Here is a 19,315-nt window from a genome sequence, read left to right on the forward strand (position 1 = left end):
AAAAAGGTACTTGGTGTGCTAAAAGCAAGTTCAAAAATTCAAAGCAATTTTATGTGAAGTAATATTATTCTTAGAGCAGCATAAATTAATTCTTCAATAAAAGTGTTGGTCAGTCCTGTGAGGGAAATATAATTGTTTATGCTTTGTCAGTCTAAAAGTAAAGATCCCACTCATTGCTTATGTTTTTGTGATTTGCAGTATCTGGTACAGTGACAGTCACACATTATCTTCTCTAATGTTTGATAGGATGACCTCAGGATGATCTCTCTAGGTCCCGCTGCTTGACTCTAAATTCTATTTAATAACAGTTCGTGAAATCAGCACGTCTCCTTAGCGCTCTCCCGTGGGTTGCAAGTGATCAAACAGACAAAACGTAATGACAGAGCAGTCAGATAGGTTTAACAGAAGGGGAATTCTTAAGACATTCTCGAATGACTGTTGAACTGCACACTGGGAAAGCCATATCTTTTATTAAAATCATCACAAATACAAAACTATCCTCCCAAATAAGTATATGTATTGTACACATATGTTCTCAAATTCTTGGAAAATTATCACAAATTTATTGGTTTTACATTTCTTTATATGGCATATCCCTAAAATATTAAACAGGACACAAATACCTATGCAATTTGTGGGTGAATAGCACCCTTTGACTTTTTAGTTCCTGTGTTTTCATCCAGACGTTTATCTGTTTGTAAAAAGCATTTGCTAGTCAATGCTTCCTGGTCTAGGCTCCCTGGCCATGGGACCGCCTGGTTCTCTGTCACGTAAAATTTGGTAGCTGTTAACATCTGTTCACATTTCAAGTGTATCTTGCCTTTTCTGTAGCAAGAGCCAGTCTGCGTATGTTGGATATACAACCGGCAGCGGCTTCCTGGAGGTCCTGGTCTGGCGACCCAACCATATCCAGCAGAAGCTGTGACATGTAAAAGAGGATAAAAAGGGAAACAAGTATAAATTAATTAATTAAATTAACCTCAAGGCATAAAGTTAGGCTTTGAAAACAATTTTCAATATTAAATGTCTTTTAAAAGTTACCAAAAGAGAAAAAGTACAAGAAATTCCATTTAGGCAAATGCAAATATAAATGGTACTTAACCAGGTGCAGGGATTTCTCTTGAAACACTTACCTTTTTATTGTTTTGGAGCCGAGCTAGACCTGTTTCTCCCTCTTTTTTTTTTTTTTAAAGATTTTATTTATTTATTTGACAGAGATCACAAGTAGGCAGAGAGAGAGGCAGGCAGAGAGAGAGAGGGAAGCAGGCTCCCCCCATGGCGGGGAGATAGCCCCGCTTGATCCCAGGGCTTGATTCCTGCTTGATGCAGGGCTTGATCCCAGGACCCTGGGATCATGACCGGAGCCAAAGGCAGAGGCTTAACCCACTGAGCCACCCAGGTGCCCCAGCACTTTTTTTTGGGGGGGGGGGTCATCTAACTGCTCTGGATCCTGCTTTGAAATTTCTCTTGCATTCATTCTTTCTGGCTTTTCTGCCTCCAGGCCAAGCGAACAGCATACCATGCCTAGACTATTAGGGTGCCCCCTTAGATTTAATTTTTCTGTATTTCAACCCACTTGATCATGTCACAACCTAATTATGTCAGTCCCCTAAATGCACTGACTCCCAGTGCTAAATAACTACAGCCCAGTCTGTTAACTTGTCCTTTAAAGGATATTTGTGCTCTGGCCTCAGTTTACCTTTCTAGCCATGCATCTTTCTCTTGCTGTATCCTGTACTCCAAGGTCACACACTTCCTCATTTCTTTTGTCTTTGTTGATGCCATCCCTCTTCCTAAAAGTCTCTATCAGCCTCTTCTCTGACTTTCTAAATTTTATCCATCTTTCACAACCTAGTTAACTTTTCCACAAAGCCTCAATTGATTTCCCTCAAATAAGATTACTGTATCTCCCTCATCAGAACTCTCCCAGCAGTTTACTCAAATGCCTGTTACTATCCTTGTATCTTCCCTTTTATTTTATTTTTTTCAATTTTTGTTCTTTCTTTATTTAAGTAATCTCTACACCCAACGAGGGACTCAAACTCATGACTCTGAGATCAAGAGTTGCATACTCTGCCACCTGAGCCAGTCGGGGCACCCCTATATCTTCTCTTTTAAACCCAGATATTTGGATTAATGTTTTCTGTCCTTTTGATTGTAAATTCTGAAATTTATAATACCATACTGTGCCTGATACACAGTGGATGCTAAATGTCATAAAAATGAATTAGAACTTTAAAAATCTATCACTTATGATTCCGATGAGTAGTTCTGACAAAAGATTTGAAAATTTGAGTTGTATATTTTCCACAAAGTACCATTTGGGTACAAATGTTGATAGTGAAAGAAAAGAAGGATAACTTGACAAGCAAAGACATATTGTAAAGAGAAATGTTGTGAAACCTCTTAAATATGGCGGGATTAGGGGTTGGACTTTCATTCTGTAGGAAAGAAAAAGAAGTTATTTAAGCACTTTAATCAGGAGAGTGGCATGGTCACGTTTGTATTTTAGAAAGATAACTTTCACAGCACCATGCAGAGTATGGAATGTAGAGAAAAGAACTGAAGGATCCTGCAGCCCTTCAGGTCAGAGGTGATGAGGACTGTATACAGGAGGACCCAGGCATAGTGCAGCCAGAATGAATTTGAAGGACATTTGGGGGTTAAACCATTCAACAAATGGCCCAAGGATACCTGGTTATCCAAATAGAAGAAAATAAAGATGGCAATCTCCCATCATACACTTACATCATGTCCAGGTGGATTAATGGTTGAAATAAGGAAGGAAAAATATAAAACATTTGGAAGGTTGTAGTTAAGAAAACCCTGATAAAATTGAGTTACTGAAGTTTGTCTGGTTTCTCAGGTCCTTGACCTCCTTATTGTCCATGATCTTCACCACCCATCAGCACCCCACTTCCAGGGTCACAACCTGGTCCTTATTTTTCATCACTCTACCATTCCCATCTCCAAACTCTCTGACCACTGTTTCTTCTGTGATTTAGCCATTGAATAGCTCCTACTTGTCTTCTTCATGATCTCCACCAGTCCACTGGCCTGTATATTTTTTTCTCTAAGCATCTCCTGTCTTCTCCTCCTCAAGAACCGGTTTAGATTCCACAGACCATCTTTTCATTGGCATTCTCTTACCAGTGTCTTAAACCTCCTCATGACATCCATCTGGCAAAACTGTAACTGTAAATGTGCATAAATCCAGCTCTGTTTTCCTCCCATTCCACCACCAATAACTGAGCCCTCCTGGAGGCAGGCAGATGAATACAATATAAATCCAACCTCTACTGGATTTTCATCACTGCTCTACAGTTTAAATATATCTCTCTCTAAGTACATCACTTTCTTACCCTTGTCAAGGCCTATTTCAAGTCTTCTTCATTCTTCTCCAATCTCCAACTCTTCCTTAAAGCTCCCATTCTCAACAGATAATGTGGAAGGGTTCCTTCATAAACTTGATAGAAGTCATCAGATAGGAATTACTCCAACCAAATCTGCAACACTACCTGCATCTTACCACACTTTTTTCTTCTTCCTTCCAGTCATAATGGATATCTCTTACTACCCGAGGTTCACCACACCACTTGTGTTCTCTATCCAGTCTCCTTCTCTTTAGGACATTTTACAACCATGTACCAATTCCTTCTTACTTTATCTATAACCTCTCTCTTCTACTGATTCCTTCCTGTCATCATTTAAACCACGTCTTTGTATCTTAACCTCCCCACTCCCCTGTTCCCACCACCACTGTGATTCCTTTTCCTTTCTTCATAGCAGGATTTCTTTATTTTTTAAAAATTGTTATTAAGAGAGAAGGGGGGGGGGCAGTGGGAGGAGGAGACAGAATCTTAAGCAGGCTGCATGCTCAGTGTGGAGACCCATGCAGGCCTCCATCTCACCACCCTGAGAGAGTGACCTGAGCAAAAATCAAAAGTGGATGCTTAACCAATTGAGCCACCTAGCCAGACATCTTTAAAGTGTTTTCTGGACTCTCTCTCCAGTCATAAGTTCTATTCAGCTCACTCCAGGTTGGCTTTTGACTTCATCTCTCCACTGAAACAGCCCTCTCGAGGTCATCAAAAACTTTCATCTTGCCAAGAACAGTAGACATTTTTTACTCATCTTATTTGACGCCTTAACAATGTTTGATATAACTGATCATTTTCTCCTTTTTGAAATGGTCTATGCCATTGGTTTCTTATATCACACTGTCCTTATACCCATGTGTCCTCATCTTTTGACTCTTCAGGGATGGTTCTTTCTCCTCCTTCCCTCCATAAATTGTTAAGCTCCTTAGAACAAATTCCTCTTCTGACTTCATTCTGTTTTCTCTCCCTAAAGGGTTTCTTTCACTACCTGCCTTCAAGTATCATTTATATGGAGTCATCTTCTCAATTTATGTCTTCACCTTAGAACCTTCTTCTGGAGAGCACACCTCATATCCAGTGCTTCTTAGACATCTCCACTAGACAGCCTCAGAACTGTCTTGAATTTAATATGTTACAGGTGAAATTTCTTTTTTTTTTTTTTCTATCTAAACCTGGGATCCCCCCCCCTTCCAATATTCTCCTGTATCAGTGAAGATATCACCACTTAGTTCCTCAAGCCAGAAATCTCCTCACCTCACACTCACTCCCACCTGCATTCCATCCAACAATTACCATATCTTTGCAATTCAACTGTCTACACTTACTCATTGTCACCACCCCTATAAAGCCTACAGCAGTCTCCCCACTGTCCTTGCACCCTCTCTTGCCTGGTCCCCAATCAATCATTCGTACTGCATCCAGAGTAGTGTCTTAAATTGTGAAGTTCACCAACAAGGGGCGAAATTCTGGAGAAGCAAAGGGAATAAGACATGATCAGTTTTCTGAGATTCAAGAAAGCAAATATTCTTTTCTGAGTAAGGGAATGAGGGCTGTTTGGGGGAGCTCCTGCCTTGGGAGTTTTGCATTGTTAAAGTAATTTAAAAAGGAGGCCATTAGACAAGGTGGCTCGAAAGCTTCGATGGTTGATGTAAGCAAACCAAAATCTAACCCAGAGTCAACACACTTAAATCTAAGAAAATGAAACCTGAGGCCAACGAATTACAAATAGTCAACGAGCCTCTCCTATATACGGCGACCGCTTACCTTACCTGCCAATCAAATAATTTCCTTGCTTTCCTTCTGTATGTTCTTTATTAAAAACCTTCCCCTAGCTCCTGGAGGTGGAGCACTCCTCACACTTTCAGTTTGGTACTGCTGGTTTGAAGCATGCCTCAGTTTACCTTTTAATAGCATTACTGAGGGTTTTGCTCAGTAACCGAAGTGTAAGATGGAGGAAATAGGTTGTAGGATTGTCGTTCATTTGAATAGCCTTGTAGTCTGAGCTGGGCTAGAAGGGAAGTACAAACAGAAGGCTACTGATAATCTGGGAGATCGTCTGGAAAAATTAGAAAAGGAGATCTCCGTGAAGTGAGAAAACAACGTTAGCAGAATTGAAGCTCAAGAAGAAGTTGAAAAACAGGACATTAAAGTCCGCAAATGGATTATCTGGAGTTTAAGATAAAGATTTTATCTACAGATAAAGTTGTCTTGGTTATTGACAAGGTCCAGGATGTGACCATGGGAATATAGTCCATATAAGATTCCTAGGCAATTTTATGCACACAAACATGCAGACACATACAACCCTATGAACACATTTATTTAACTTATATTCTCATTTTCTCTCTTTCTGCAGAAAGAGCAAAGGTAGAAAAATAATGAGAAGGAAGAACAGAGTAGCCAGCTCTCCTTGCTCTCTCCTTGGTGACTGTAACATGTGGCTTAGATGTCTCGGTATTGTAACTCACCCTTAAGTGCCTTTTCTAGCTTGCAACTTTTAACTCTTGATCTATAATTCCATATTTTTATCAACTTATTTGCTTATACCTCATTGTACTGTCCTATAAAAGCTGATAAAGCAGATACAAAGCTTAGACTATTTCTTCTAAATATAGACTTAACATGGACTTTCACCCAGCACTCTTTTTTCACACGTACACATTTTAGCTGTCTACCTCCCTCCTTATAACGTTCTGTCACTCTTGAGTATTGAGTATGAGCTATAAATGTGGAGATTTTGCTCCTTTGCATCATTACAAAATCGATAAAAAAGAGCAGTCCCACTCTTGACGCCAAGGGAGCCTGATATTAATACTTCTCCATTCTCAGATGGACCTCTTTTTCTCTTTCAATTCTGCTTTCCAAGCTTTAAATTGGTTCTTTTTTTTTTTTTTTTTTTTTTTTTTTTTTTTTTTAAATTTTTTATTTTTTAGATTTTATTTATTCATTTGACAGAGAGAAATCACAAGTAGATGGAGAGGCAGGCAGAGAGAGAGAGAGGGAAGCAGGCTCCCTGCCGAGCAGAGAGCCCGATGCGGGACTCGATCCCAGGACGCTGAGATCACGACCTGAGCCGAAGGCAGCGGTTCAACCCACTGAGCCACCCAGGCGCCCAATTGGTTCTTTAATCAAAAACAAAACATTCTAATTTTTTGAGTAAATTACATAATCCCTTGAGGACTTTAGAAGAAATTATTAATAATTTCCCTTTACATAATGTATTTTCTTCTCCCTTCCCCCAAGTATATGATGATCCCAAAGAATTCATCAGTTCCCTCATTGATTCTATTGTTTTATAAGTAGAGCATTAAACTCTTCCAACAGCCTGAGTCACTTTAATAGACAATATTTACCACTATATTAATTTTTTATTACAGACATGTCATTATAATGAGTAATGTGTGGTTACCTGTATGCTTTTCTGGGCCCCGGATGAGGGAAGGCCTGAGGCTACATGAAAAGCTTGATTTCCACAAGCAGTTGGGATGAATTGGTTTTCTACCGTCTGAGTTCTCTGTATATGTTGTTCAGCAAGTTGGAGGAATATAGATTGCCGGTTCCAACAACCTCAGCTAATGTCTATCCCACAAGGCCAGCCTGCCTTGCTTTGGCCCTGGTCCTTGGTCTCTCCTCCAGTAGATTCTGGAGGTATCTGTTGGTATTTTTTAAATCTAGCAAGAGGTGAAATAGAATTCTAGCTGTGAACCCAGGCTATCTGAGCAGGGAACTAGACCCTTGCCTTATGCAGTTCAGCTGCTTTCTAGGAAAGGCAAACAGTAGTCAAGGAGCTGGGTTTTGAGGTCATAGCTCCTTGGATTTGTATCCTGACACTTCCACTCACTGGTTGGGTTACTGAACCTCTAAACCCGATCTTCTTCTAAGTTTAAGAGGATTACCTGCCTCTGAGGCTTCTTATGAAGATTGAGTATTGAGTATGAGCTATAAATGTGGAGATGAGTGAAATTATAATAGAGACCGTGAAAAAAATGTGTGAACACTTGTATTCATTGCTTCTTCCTGTCTTTACATCCTTTGAGCTTCCCCTGCTCTCCGCTTCCCATTTTGTCTGACTGTTCCCGGAGCCTTGTTTGGATCTGACCATGCAGGGTGAGAGAGGAAAAACTGCAGAAGCACAGGCGGGGAGAATTCACACCAGAAAGGTGGAGGATTCCTTGTGGGAGAGAAAGAAAGAACACGTAGAGGAGGAAGGTGGAGAGAGGGAAGAGCTTCCACCCTGTTTTGAATAAAGTTTGGAAAAGTTGGAATGGGGGGGCTTATTTTAGGAGCAAGTTTAGGGTGAGACAGATGTACTGAGTATAAAAAAAGATAAGAGGATTTTAAAAGAAGTTTAACAGTGCACGATTGTGCTGTTTTCAAGAAAGAGTGCAACTAGGATTAAAATTGCTTTCAACTGCTCTTTGGTTGCCAGGCTTTTGTGTCTGACTGCATTTCCATGTCAGGACTAGACCACGAGGCCGCTTGGCTTCATATGGGTTATGCAGTTGAATCACAAAAACCCATGCTCCGCACAAAGTGAGAGCTCCATAAGTGGTATTCATTATCATGGTGATTATTTCGCCAGTTCTAAAGTCTGGTTCTGGCTTCTATTCCCTGGAGCCTAGCCCTGGTTAGTTTGGGAGGAATGAGGAAGCAGGAATTTGGGCCCTAAGGTCAGGCTAGCCCTGTCAGCATTTGCTGCAGTCCCCACCTCATCTCTGGTAGACCCCTATGGGCACCAATGGCCCAGGCCTCACTTGTCATCAGCCATTGCCACCACGCCTCACATGGTTCCCTTGGAAAGCAGCCCTTTGGCCTGATACCTGCCCAAACCGGACCTGCATTTTGCCCAGTATCCCTCAGATCTTGTTTTTGCTCTGTGGTTCCCCCTCCTCTGGCTTTCCAAGTCAGTTGCCTTTATCCCCAAACCCTTGATGCCAGTTATATAATTTCATATTACATAAACTAATGAACTGTGAGTGTGAAATGTACTAGTCATAATGTTTGGCAGGCTGTTGGCATCTCGGTGTTTCACAGCGAGCCTGTAGCATGTTGGCTCTGCCGGGAGTCAGCAAGATAAAGGTTGCAGAGGACAGGATCTCTTTTTTCATTCACATGCTTTACATTAGAACAGAATGTTAAATCAATGCAAGACCCTTTTTATGACTCTACTCTGTAAATGACTTTTTCTAGGACCTGAGAAACTTTTACCCCTGAACACAAGAAGAGGACTACCAAACTTTGGGGAATTAATTTAGCCTCAGTTTCTTACATGAACCACAAGGTTTCATTCTGTATCACGTGTAGTGGTTAGTAAATGTTTAATCTAAAAGCTCAACTAGTAGAACACAGCTGTCCAGTATCTTAAAGGCCTAAAGTAGAGGCAAGGGTGAAATTAAAAATAAATAAAAGGAGAAAAGGATGTCTTAGAACAGTACTTGTGGTAGGCAGTGAGAGTTTCTTCCTTTAATGTACCTGGAGTGACTCTCTGGCATCAGGCCTGTGAGTTACCTAACACACTCATACCATGTGAAATGATTTTATTAGCTACCAAGCCCACTAGGTGCCAAGCACTGTGATTTATTCATCACTAGTTAATTTATCCTGCTCTACCCATTTTCCTTAGCCAGGAACATTCTCAATCAAGGGTATAGTGTTGGAAGTGTAGAATATTCTGTGTGCTCAGGGTATGAATGGCTTGATATTTGAGAAGTGCTCCTGAGACTCTCTTTTGGTGATGTTGCTTTCTGAATTTATTGGTTTTCCTGCTTTTTATTTATAGCTGTCAGTGAATGTTACTCATTGCTTTGTTAATACACCCAGAGGCTGTGTTGATAATGCTGCTTTACAAATTGAAAAAGGATGTGCTACTTGGCCAAACCACTATCTGAACAATGTGTACTATATATGTGTCTTGGTTTTGAATCAGACTCAGGATTATATGCTTTTGTTTTTCTTAAGAGCATAGTAAGCAAACCAAGGCACTCAGAAGAGTGTTTTAAAATGAACAGAAACATTCACATAGTAGACACTTGGTGCAAAATTCTGCATTTGAGGGGCAGCTAACAGAAAATAAAGAGCAGCATGTGTTTTCCAATCACTAACACATGGGGCAAGGTGAGGGCAGTTTTTAATACTTTGTGATAATTACAGAAAAGGCACTTTTCTTGGGAAGGTGACATGCAAATTGGGTAGAAATGATCTGTAGACATTTTCCAACTATAAAAGCATTTTTCATATTACAAGGGGGAAAAACACCTCAGGTTTACCTTTTTGAAGTGTTTGTTCCTTTCAAAAACTTTCCTCTTTTTAACCTTTCCCTCCCCCAAACATACCCAAAGACCTTAAATTTATTGGGAGTTTCATACATACACTGAAGGAGAGCTAGCCCCCTTGCTTTCAAAGTTAATTGCATAGAGCACTTTAAAACATCATTCAAACACATTACTTTTTATAACGTTGGCGTGAACGAGGACAAGGGGAGGGGCACAAAGCATGGTTTGTGGATGAGGCTAACACGAATACTTCCTCCAGAGACAAAGGCTTTGATCTCGAGGCTCATGCCCTGACGACGCAGCTGTGACCTACGTTTCACATCCCTGGGAAGGTGAGATAAAGGTAGCATGGGGATTGCTGTCTGCATTCAATTTTTACTTTTATATCTAACAGTTCATGATTTTTTATAATATTTCAGTTGTATGAAAAATATGTACCCATTTGAGTGATAACAGATTTTCTTGTGGTTTGACTCAACATTGTTTGGGTGAACACAGACTGGAAATATGAATTTTAATTAGAGCCGGATGAGTTCGGAAATACCTGCATGCACACCAAGCTTAGCAGGTTTTCCAGAAAGATCTTGAGTTCCCAGAGCTCATTTGAACTGTGGACTGTTTTGCTGTTCTCCAGTTCACGAGGCACTGCGGTGTGGTTGTAGCACTGACATGCAGCCCGGCAACAATTCGCACCGAGGCTGCCCTGCACAGTGGCTTCCCGGCTCTCCAGGTTGGCTGAGGCTCCACCGTGGTTTCTCTCACCGCCCGCCTTTGAGCCCTGGTAATTCATTTCATATGACAGCTCACCAGAGCCTTGGGCCTCAAAACACATTTTACATTTGCTGGTTGGGGCAAAACCTTTGATTCTGTTTGGTCAGTGAAGTGAATCAAGGGGCTTGCCTTTTAGTGGTATCTGTCTGCCTCCCGGTGACAGGAGCGTGTGCCCTATTTACACCATCTGAGGTTCATGTCCGCAAAGCTTGAAAGCACGGCCTACTGGTTTGCTCTGGTGGTGCCTCTTGCAGATGCACGTTTACACTTGAGTAGGTTGGCCCTCGGGTTTTTCTTCCACGCTGTTTTTCCAGGAGCCTTCCAGTAAAGAGCTCTTGCGCCTGGACGTACGCGCGCACGCACCCACCCACGCACGCACCCACGCACGCACCTACGCACGCGCATGCGCAGATACGAGTGCCGGACCTACAGTACTGGGAAGTAGTAAGGGGATGTATAATAAAGAGAACCCTAACCACCGTCTAAAGAATGCTAGAAATCTAGAAATGGACAATGCCTTGATGACTGGCAGCATCAGGACATTGCGGGACCCTGCGCTCTTCGTCGGAGGAAAAGGAAACGGTAAATCTTCACGCGACCTCCATGGAAGTTCGTGGTGTCCTTTGGAATGGCTTCAAGGTGCCCTTTGATGTTTTTTCCCCTATCAATTATAAAGAATATTTGTGTATATGGGAGTTCCATGGCTAAGAATGCTATAGAAATGGTAGGCTAGGAGTGGAGAAAAAGATTTGTGAGGATAGGGTTGTTTAGGATTGCATTTTGCTGTTGGGTAGTTCAAAGTGACAATTCTCTGGAAGTAAAAAAAAAAAAACAATAAACAAATAGTATGTTCTTATGGATTATGGAGTGTAGTGACTGTGAGTGTGTGCTTTGAGTTCATAGTCTGGGTCTGAATCCTGGCTGCTTCTAACCGTGTATGTTGTGTGGTGACTCTCTCCCTGATCCTCAGTTTTCTTATCAGTAAAATTAGGATTGCCCATAGTATTTTTCTTAACAGGATAGATGTGGGGATTAAATGAAATAGTAAATGTAAAATGATTGTTCCACATGCTCATGCACGATGATCGTTGTAGTTACCACCGTTGGTATTATCTGGTACTGGGGGTTGTTGTAGGGTAGGGAGAATAAAATAAAGTTATTATTATTATTTTTCTGTCAGCTCACTTTGCCAGCTTGAGTTCCAATCAGATCGACTCAAATAAGCTATGTTGGTCTAGTTATATTGAGAATATTTTAAGAGAGGCTTGTCACATCCTGTGAAGTGAAAAAAACAAGGGAAGAAAGTACCACTAACACAACTCTGTATTCATGGTCATAGATTGATCAGTTCCTCAAATTACAGTTCCCTCCTGCTTCAGTCTCTAGTCCAGAAGGACATCAGCCCTGATGGGTAAATAAAGGCATGAAGTAGCTATTAATAAAGTTGAGATAAAAGCATTAGATATGGGATATGTTTGCAAGGGGGAAGAAGTTGGATGAATAGGGAAGTGGTTAGAATTCTAAATATTAACAAAAAGGTAAGGCTAAACTATATTATTTACTAATTTATATTATAGAGAACCAGAGTTCACTCACACATACTTTGCTATTAGACTAATTGAATAAAACTACTCTACTTTCCTCTTGGAAAAGGTTATCCTATAAACTCATTTATGAGTCTGATCAGAATGCGGATGCTTTTTTGGTCAGGTTTTCTGTTGGGCTGGAAAATGTTGAAGTTAGAAAATTCAGTCTAAGCAAAGGAACATGGAGAAGACCATACAGAAATGAAATACACTCATAATATTTTAAATGACTAATATTAATCTCTTCCCCTGCCTGACTTTTCCAAGACCTGATAAGAAAAATATTTGCACCCAGGTTGTGCCTGCTCTCAGAGGAAGACAGTAAGTTGGGAAAAGATGGAGTATAGGATAAGGGCCAAGGGGAATGTAATGGGGAAGCCACCTATGATAATCCCATGTTTATTATTATCTATAATATTGTACATAAAGGAGGCAAAATTATATCTGTAAGAATCTCAGATCAAGGGTTGGCTCACAATAACTGCTATTTGTTCGCCATTATTTTTCCAATAGAAAACATACTACAAGCACTGTCCACTTGTCTTGATGCTCATAGAAAGTGGCACGTGACAAAACATGTCCAGCACTGTATTGGCTGGCATGATGTCCTCTCATGAAGAGGTCAGGTTGTTGCTACCCATGGAGGCTGAGAGTCATGTGGGTGGCACCTCTATAAGGAATGGCAAGAGGCCCACAGGGGAAGGTCAGCAGGGAAGTCTCTCTGAGTCTCTATGAAATTCTGCTTCATTGGTAGGTTCTAAGAGTCCCTTCTGGATAAATGAGAGACAGGGCTCACAGCAGTCGGGACCCCTGGCAGGTTGTAATATGGACAGGTTACTATAGGTCCCACGGAAACATAGTAGAAGGAATAGACACTGTACTTTCTGCCTTGGGTTTCACTGTGGCTTTCTTCTGGTTATTGTAGTAGGTCAAAGAACTTTTGTGTGGTAAAATGATCTAGGAAATAAAGCAGTCAGGAACTTCATCAATATGTGGTCAAAATAAAATCAAGTATGAGTTAGAATAACTCAACATTCTCTTTGAAGATTTAATGATATTGGCATAGTCACATCCCCCCGTAGCTTCATGAAATATGTGCAAAAAAGGTAAACTTAAGATTCACATGTCTTTTCTCTTACTGGATTAAGAGTTAGTCTAAATACAGAATTCTAGGTCAGAAGTAATTTTTGAAGAATTAGGAGAGGTGTTTTTTTAAATTTTTTATTTTTTATAAACATATATTTTTAATTCCAAGGGTACAGGTTTGTGAATCGCCAGGTTTACACACTTCACCGCACTCACCATAGCACATAACCCTCCCCAAATGTCCATAACCCTAGCCCACTTCTCCCAACCCTCCTCTCCCCAGCAACCCTCAGTTTGTTTTGTGAGATTAAGAGTCACTTATGGTTTGTCTCCCTCCCAATCCCATCTTGTTTCATTTATTCTTCTCCTACCCCCTTAAGCCCCCATGTTGCATCACCACTTCCTCATATCAGGGAGATCATATGATAGTTGTCTTTCTCCACTTGACTTATTTCACTAAGCATGATACCCTCTAGTTCCATCCAAGTTGTCGCAAATGGCAACATAGTATTTTGGTGGCTGCATAGTATTCCATTGTGTATATATACCACATCTTCTTGATCCATTCATCTGTTGATGGACATCAAGGTTCTTTCCATAGTTTGGCTATTGTGGACATTGCTGCTATAAACATTCAGGTTTAGGGTAAATACCCAGTAGTGCAGTTGCTGGGTCATAGGGTAGTCCTATTTTCAACATTTTGAGGAACCTCCATGCTGTTTTCCAGAGTGGTTGCACCAGCTTGCATTCCCACCAACAGTGTAGGAGGGTTCCCCTTTCTCCGCATCCTTGCCAGCATCTGTCATTTCCTGACTTGTTAATTTTAGCCATTCTGACTGGTGTGAGGTGATATCTCATTGTGGTTTTGATTTGTATTTCCCTGATGCCAAGTGATATGGAACACTTTTTCATGTGTCTGTTGGCCATCTGGATGTCTTCTTTGCAGAAATGTCTGTTCATGTCCTCTGCCCATTTCTTGATTGGATTATTTGTTCTTTGGGTGTTGAGTTTGCTAAGTTCTTTATAGATTTTGGACACTGGTCCTTTATCTGGTATGTCTTTTGCAAATATCTTCTCCCACTCTGTCAGTTGTCTTTTGGTTTTGTTAACTGTTTCCTTTGCTGTGCACAAGCTATTGATCTTGATAAAATCCCAATAGTTCAGTTTTGCCCTTGCTTCCCTTGCCTTTAAATACAAACAATTATAAGAACATACTATGAGCAACTCTATGCCAACAAATTTGACAATCTGGAAGAATTAGAAGAGTTTTGAAGGCATTGCTCCATTTTCTTCTTACTTCCAGTGTTACTGTTGAGGAGGCCAAAGTGTTCCCAAGTTTTGGTTTCTCTTGCTCACTATCTTCTTTTTCTCTCCTTTCTCTTTTGAAGATTATAGAATCTTTTTATGATTATTATACTTAATGTCCTAAAATTTTACAGTGCTATATCTTGTGATAGGTCTGCTTTTATCCATTTTATACAGGATACCTGATGCACGGTTTCAGTCTGGTAATTCATGCACTTCAATTCTGGGAAATTCTCTCAAATTATTTCATTTCATTTCCTTGTCTCCATTTTCTCAGTTACTCTTTGTGGAACTAATATTCTGAAGTTAGATCTTTTACACTGGTTCTCTCATTTTTATCTTTCCTTTCCTATTTTCATCTCTACCTTTTTTCTCAACCTTCTGAAAGATTTCTTTTTTTGTCTTTTTAATTTTTATTTAAACTCTACTTAGTTAACATACAGTGCAATATTGGTTTCTGGAGTAGAATTCAGCAATTCATCACTTACATACAGCACCCAGTGCTCATCATAATAAGTACCCTCCTTAATCCCCATCACCCATCTAGCCCATTCCCCACCCGCTTCCCTCCATCAATCCTTTGTTCTCTATGGTTGAGTTTATTATGGTTTGTTTCCTTCTCTTTTCCCATATATTCATATATTCATCTGTTTTGTTTCTTAAATTCACACATGAGTGAAGTCATATGGTATTTTTCTTTCTCTGACTGACTTATTTCACTTAGCATGCATAATACACTAGCTCTATCCACATCATTACAGATGGCAAGATTTCATTCTTTTTGATGGCTGAGTAATATTCCATTGCATATATATACCATCTCTTCTTTATCCATTCATCAGTTGATGGACATTTGGGCTCTTCCATAGTTTGGCTATTGTTGAAAATGTTGTTATAAACATTGGGGTGCACACACCCTTTTGAATCTGTATTTTTTATATCCTTTAGGTAAATACCTAGTAGTGCAATTGCTAGATCATAGGATAGTTCTATTTTTAACTTCTTGAGGAACATCCATACTATTTTCCAGAGTGATTGCACCAGTTCATATTCCCACCAACAGTGTAAGAGGGTTCTCCTTTCTTCAACCTTATTTTTCCCTTGTTGTTAATTATTAATTAAAATGAGGTGGTAGCTCATCATGGTTTTGATTTGTATTTCCCTGATGATGAGTGATGTTGAGCATCTTTTCATGTGTGTGTTAGCCTTTTGGATGTTTTTGGAAAATGTCTATTTATGTCTTCTGCCTATTTCTTAACTGGATTATTTGTTTTTTGGGTGTTGAGTTTGATAAGTTCTTTATAGATTTTGGATACTAACCCTTTATCCAATATGTTATTTGCAAATATCTTCTCCCATTCTGTAGGCTGCCTTTTAGTTTTGTTGATTGTTTCCTTCACTGTGCAGAAGCTTCTTATCTTGATGAAGTCCCAAGAGTTCATTTTTTCTTTTGTTTCCCTTGTCTCTGGTGACATGTCTAGTAAGAAGTTGCTATGGCCAGTGGCAGAGATGTTGCTGCCTGTGTTCTCCTCTAGGATTTTGATGGTTTCGGGTCTCACATTTAGGTCTTCTTTCCATTTTGAATCTATTTTTGTGTGTGGTGTAAGAAAGTGGTTCAGTTTAATTCTTCTGTATGTTGCTTTCGAGTTTCCAAACACCATGTGTTGAAGAAACTGTCTTTTTTCCATTGCATATTCTTTCCTGCTTTATTGAAGATTAGTTGACCATAGAGTTTGTGGGTCCATTTCTGGGTTTTCTTTTCTGTTCCATTGATCTGTTTGTTTTTGTGCCAGTACCATACTGTCTTGATGACTACAGCTTTGTAATATAGCTTAAAGTCCAGAATTCTGATGCATCCATCTTTGCTTTGCTTTTTCAGGATTTTTTTGGGGTATTCAGGGTCTTTTGTAGTTCCCTTAAAATTTTAAGATGGTTTGTTCTAGCTCTGTGAAAAATGCTGATGGTACTCTGAAAGAGATTACATTAGATGTGTAGATTAACAATGTTTGTTCTTCCAATCCATGAGCATGGAATGTTTTTCCATTTCTTTGGTCTTCTTCAAATTCTTTCATTCATTTCCTCATTCTTTGAAGTGTTCTATAGTTTTCAGAGTACAGATCTTTTACCCCTTTGGTTAGGTTCATTCCTGGTTAACTTACGTTTTTTGGTATAATTGTCAATGGGATCAATTCCTTGATTTCTTTTTCTGCTGCTTCATTACTGGTGTATAGAAATGCAACAGGTTTCTGTATGTTGATTTTTATATCCTGGGACTTTGCTTAATTCATATATTAGTTCTAGCAATTTTTTGATGGGGTCTTTCAGGGTTTTTACATAGAGAATCATGTCATCTGCAAAGTGAAGTTTGACTTCTTTCTTGCCAAGTTGGATGCCTTTTATTTCTTTTTGTTGTCTGATTGCTGAGGCTAAGACTGCCAGCACTATGTTAAATAGTAATGATGAGAGTGGTTATCTGTCTTGTTCCTCAGTGTAGGGGAAAAGCTCTCAGTTTTTCCCCACTGAAGATAATATTAGTTATAGGTCTTTCCTATATGGCTTTTATGATGTTAAGGTATGTTTCATTCATACCTACTTTGTTGAGGGTTTTTATCAAAATTAGATGTTGTATTTTGTTAAATGCCTTTTTCCATCTATTGAGAGGATCATATGGTTCTTATCCTTTCTTTTATTAATGTGATGTATCTATCAGGTTGATTGATTTGTGAATATTGAACCAACCCTGCAGCCCAGGAATAAATCCCACTTGATTGTGGTGAATAATTCTTTTAATTTGCTGTTGGATTTGATTTGCTAGTATCTTGCTGAGAATTTCTGCATCCATGTTCATCAGGGATATTGGCCTGTAATTCTTTTTAATGGGGTTTTATCTGGATAAATCAAGGTAATCAAGGTAATGCTGGCTTCATAGAATGTGTTTGGAAGTTTTCCTTCCATTTCTGTTTTTTGGGAACAATTTGAGAAGAACAGGTATTAGCTCTCCTTTAAAAGTCTGGTAGAATTTGCCTGTGGAGCCATCTGGTCCTGGACTTCTGTTGGTTGGGAAATTTTTGATTACTGATTCAGTTTCTTTACTGGCTATGGATCTGTTCAAATTTTGTATTTCTTTCTCTTTCAGTTTTTGTAGTTTGTATATTCCTAGGAATTTATCATTTCTTCCATTTTGCCCAGTTTATTGGCATAAAATTTTGCATAATATTCTCTTATAATTGTATTTCTGTGGTATTGTGATCTCTCCTCTTTCATTCATTATTTTATTTATTTGGGTCCTTTGTCTCTTCTTATTAATTCTTTCAAAGAACCAGCTCTTAGTTCCATTAATATGTTATACTGGTTTGTTTTTTTTTTAAATTCTGTATTGTTTATTTCTGCTCTAGTTTTTATTATTTTCCTTCTTCTGCTGGCTGTAGGCTTAGTTTGCTGTTCCTTTTTTAGCTCCTTAAGGTATAAGGTTAGGATGTGTATTTGAGACTCTTCTTGTTTCTTGAGGTAGGTGTGTACTGTAATATACTTCCCTCTTAGGATTAACTTTGCTATACCCCGAAGGTTTTGGACTGTCATGTTTTCATTTTCATTTGCTTCCATGTAATGTTTCATTTCTTCTCTAATTTCATTGTTAACTCATTCATTCTTTAGTAGGATGTTCTTTAAGCTTCATATATTTATGGTCTTTCCAAATTTTTTCTTGTGGTTGACTTCAAGTTTCATAGTATTGTGGTCTGAAAATATGCGTGGTATGTTCTCAATATTTTGTACTTGCTGAGGGCTGACTTGTGACCCAGTATGTGATAAATTCTGGAGAATGTTCTATGTGTGCCTGAAAATAATGTGTATTCATTCTGCTGCTTTAGGATGAAGTGTTCTGAATATATCTATTAAGTCTATCTGGTCCAGTGTGTCATTCAAAGCCATTGTTTCCTTGTTTATTTTGTGCTTAGATGATCTGTCCATTGCTTTTAGTGGAGTGTTGAAGTGCCCTACTATTATTGTATTATTATCAGTGAGTGTGTTATTAATTGACTTATATGTTTGGGTACTTTCATGTTGGGAGCATAATATTTTAAGATTTATTTATTTTAGAGAGAAAGCGAGAACAAGGGATTAAGGGGAGGAGCAGAGGGAGAGAATTCTCATGCAGATTCCCTATTACGCATGGAGTTTTATGTAGGACTTGATGCCATGACCCATGAAATCACAACCTAAGCCAAAACCAAGAGTTGGAGGCCTAACTAACTGTGCCACTCAGGCGCCCATATAATTGTTATATCTTCTTGAGGGATTGATGTCTCTTTAGAAATTTATCTTCCAGCTCTTCTATTCAGTTTGTGCTCCCTGAATGTTCTTTTTCTTATAGAACCCTGTTTGGTTTTATAGATGCAATAATGAACATTATTGTTCATTTTTGAACATAGAAGTAAACATCATCTATGTTCACTTCTATGTTCACTTCTTTTTCTTCTCTCTGCTACACTCTGCTTCTTCTGAGGACTGATTTGTTTCTATTTTTTTCAGTTTCTGTCTTCTTTGTTCAAAACATCCTTCATATATGACTTACTTGTTGGATGAATGGAAAGTTTGAGCACATAGGGCTTGTCGACTGTATATTTTACTGCAGGGTAATCTGTGTGGTCTCAGGGCTGCTCAGAGTTGTGCTGCTCTCCATGAAGACAACAAATTAAAGGGGCCCAAAATGTAGATCTCACTTGCTCACCAATTCATGAATGCTTTTTAGGAGCTACATCTTCCTAGAAGAAGGGTGGCTTTTTCTTCCCACAAAAGTGGGAAATGTTATCTCCTTTTTAAGTCTAACACCAGCAAAGCTACATCTGTCCAGAAAGAACATCATTTTCTAATTCACACACAACAGTTTCCCATAAGCCATCAAAGACCCTGGAAA

General features: G+C 39.3%; 1 protein-coding gene across 4 annotated transcripts in view; it reads right to left on the minus strand.

Annotated features, from left to right (window-relative positions):
- Positions 1–448: 448 nt before the first annotated feature.
- Positions 449–19,315, minus strand: part of ODAD2 (outer dynein arm docking complex subunit 2) — a 183,169-nt gene continuing 164,302 nt past the window's right edge. For all 4 annotated transcript variants that reach the window (XM_082740871.1, XM_082740870.1, XM_082740869.1 and 1 more), the window contains one exon: positions 449–919. In XM_082740871.1, coding sequence (XP_082596997.1) covers positions 806–919 — 114 coding nt within the window. In that variant the 3' untranslated portion in view covers positions 449–805. The remainder of the gene's footprint in view (positions 920–19,315) is intronic.

This window comes from Mustela nivalis (assembly GCF_964662115.1).
Source record: "Mustela nivalis genome assembly, chromosome: 7".
In the NCBI taxonomy this organism is placed as follows: Eukaryota; Metazoa; Chordata; class Mammalia; order Carnivora; family Mustelidae; genus Mustela; species Mustela nivalis.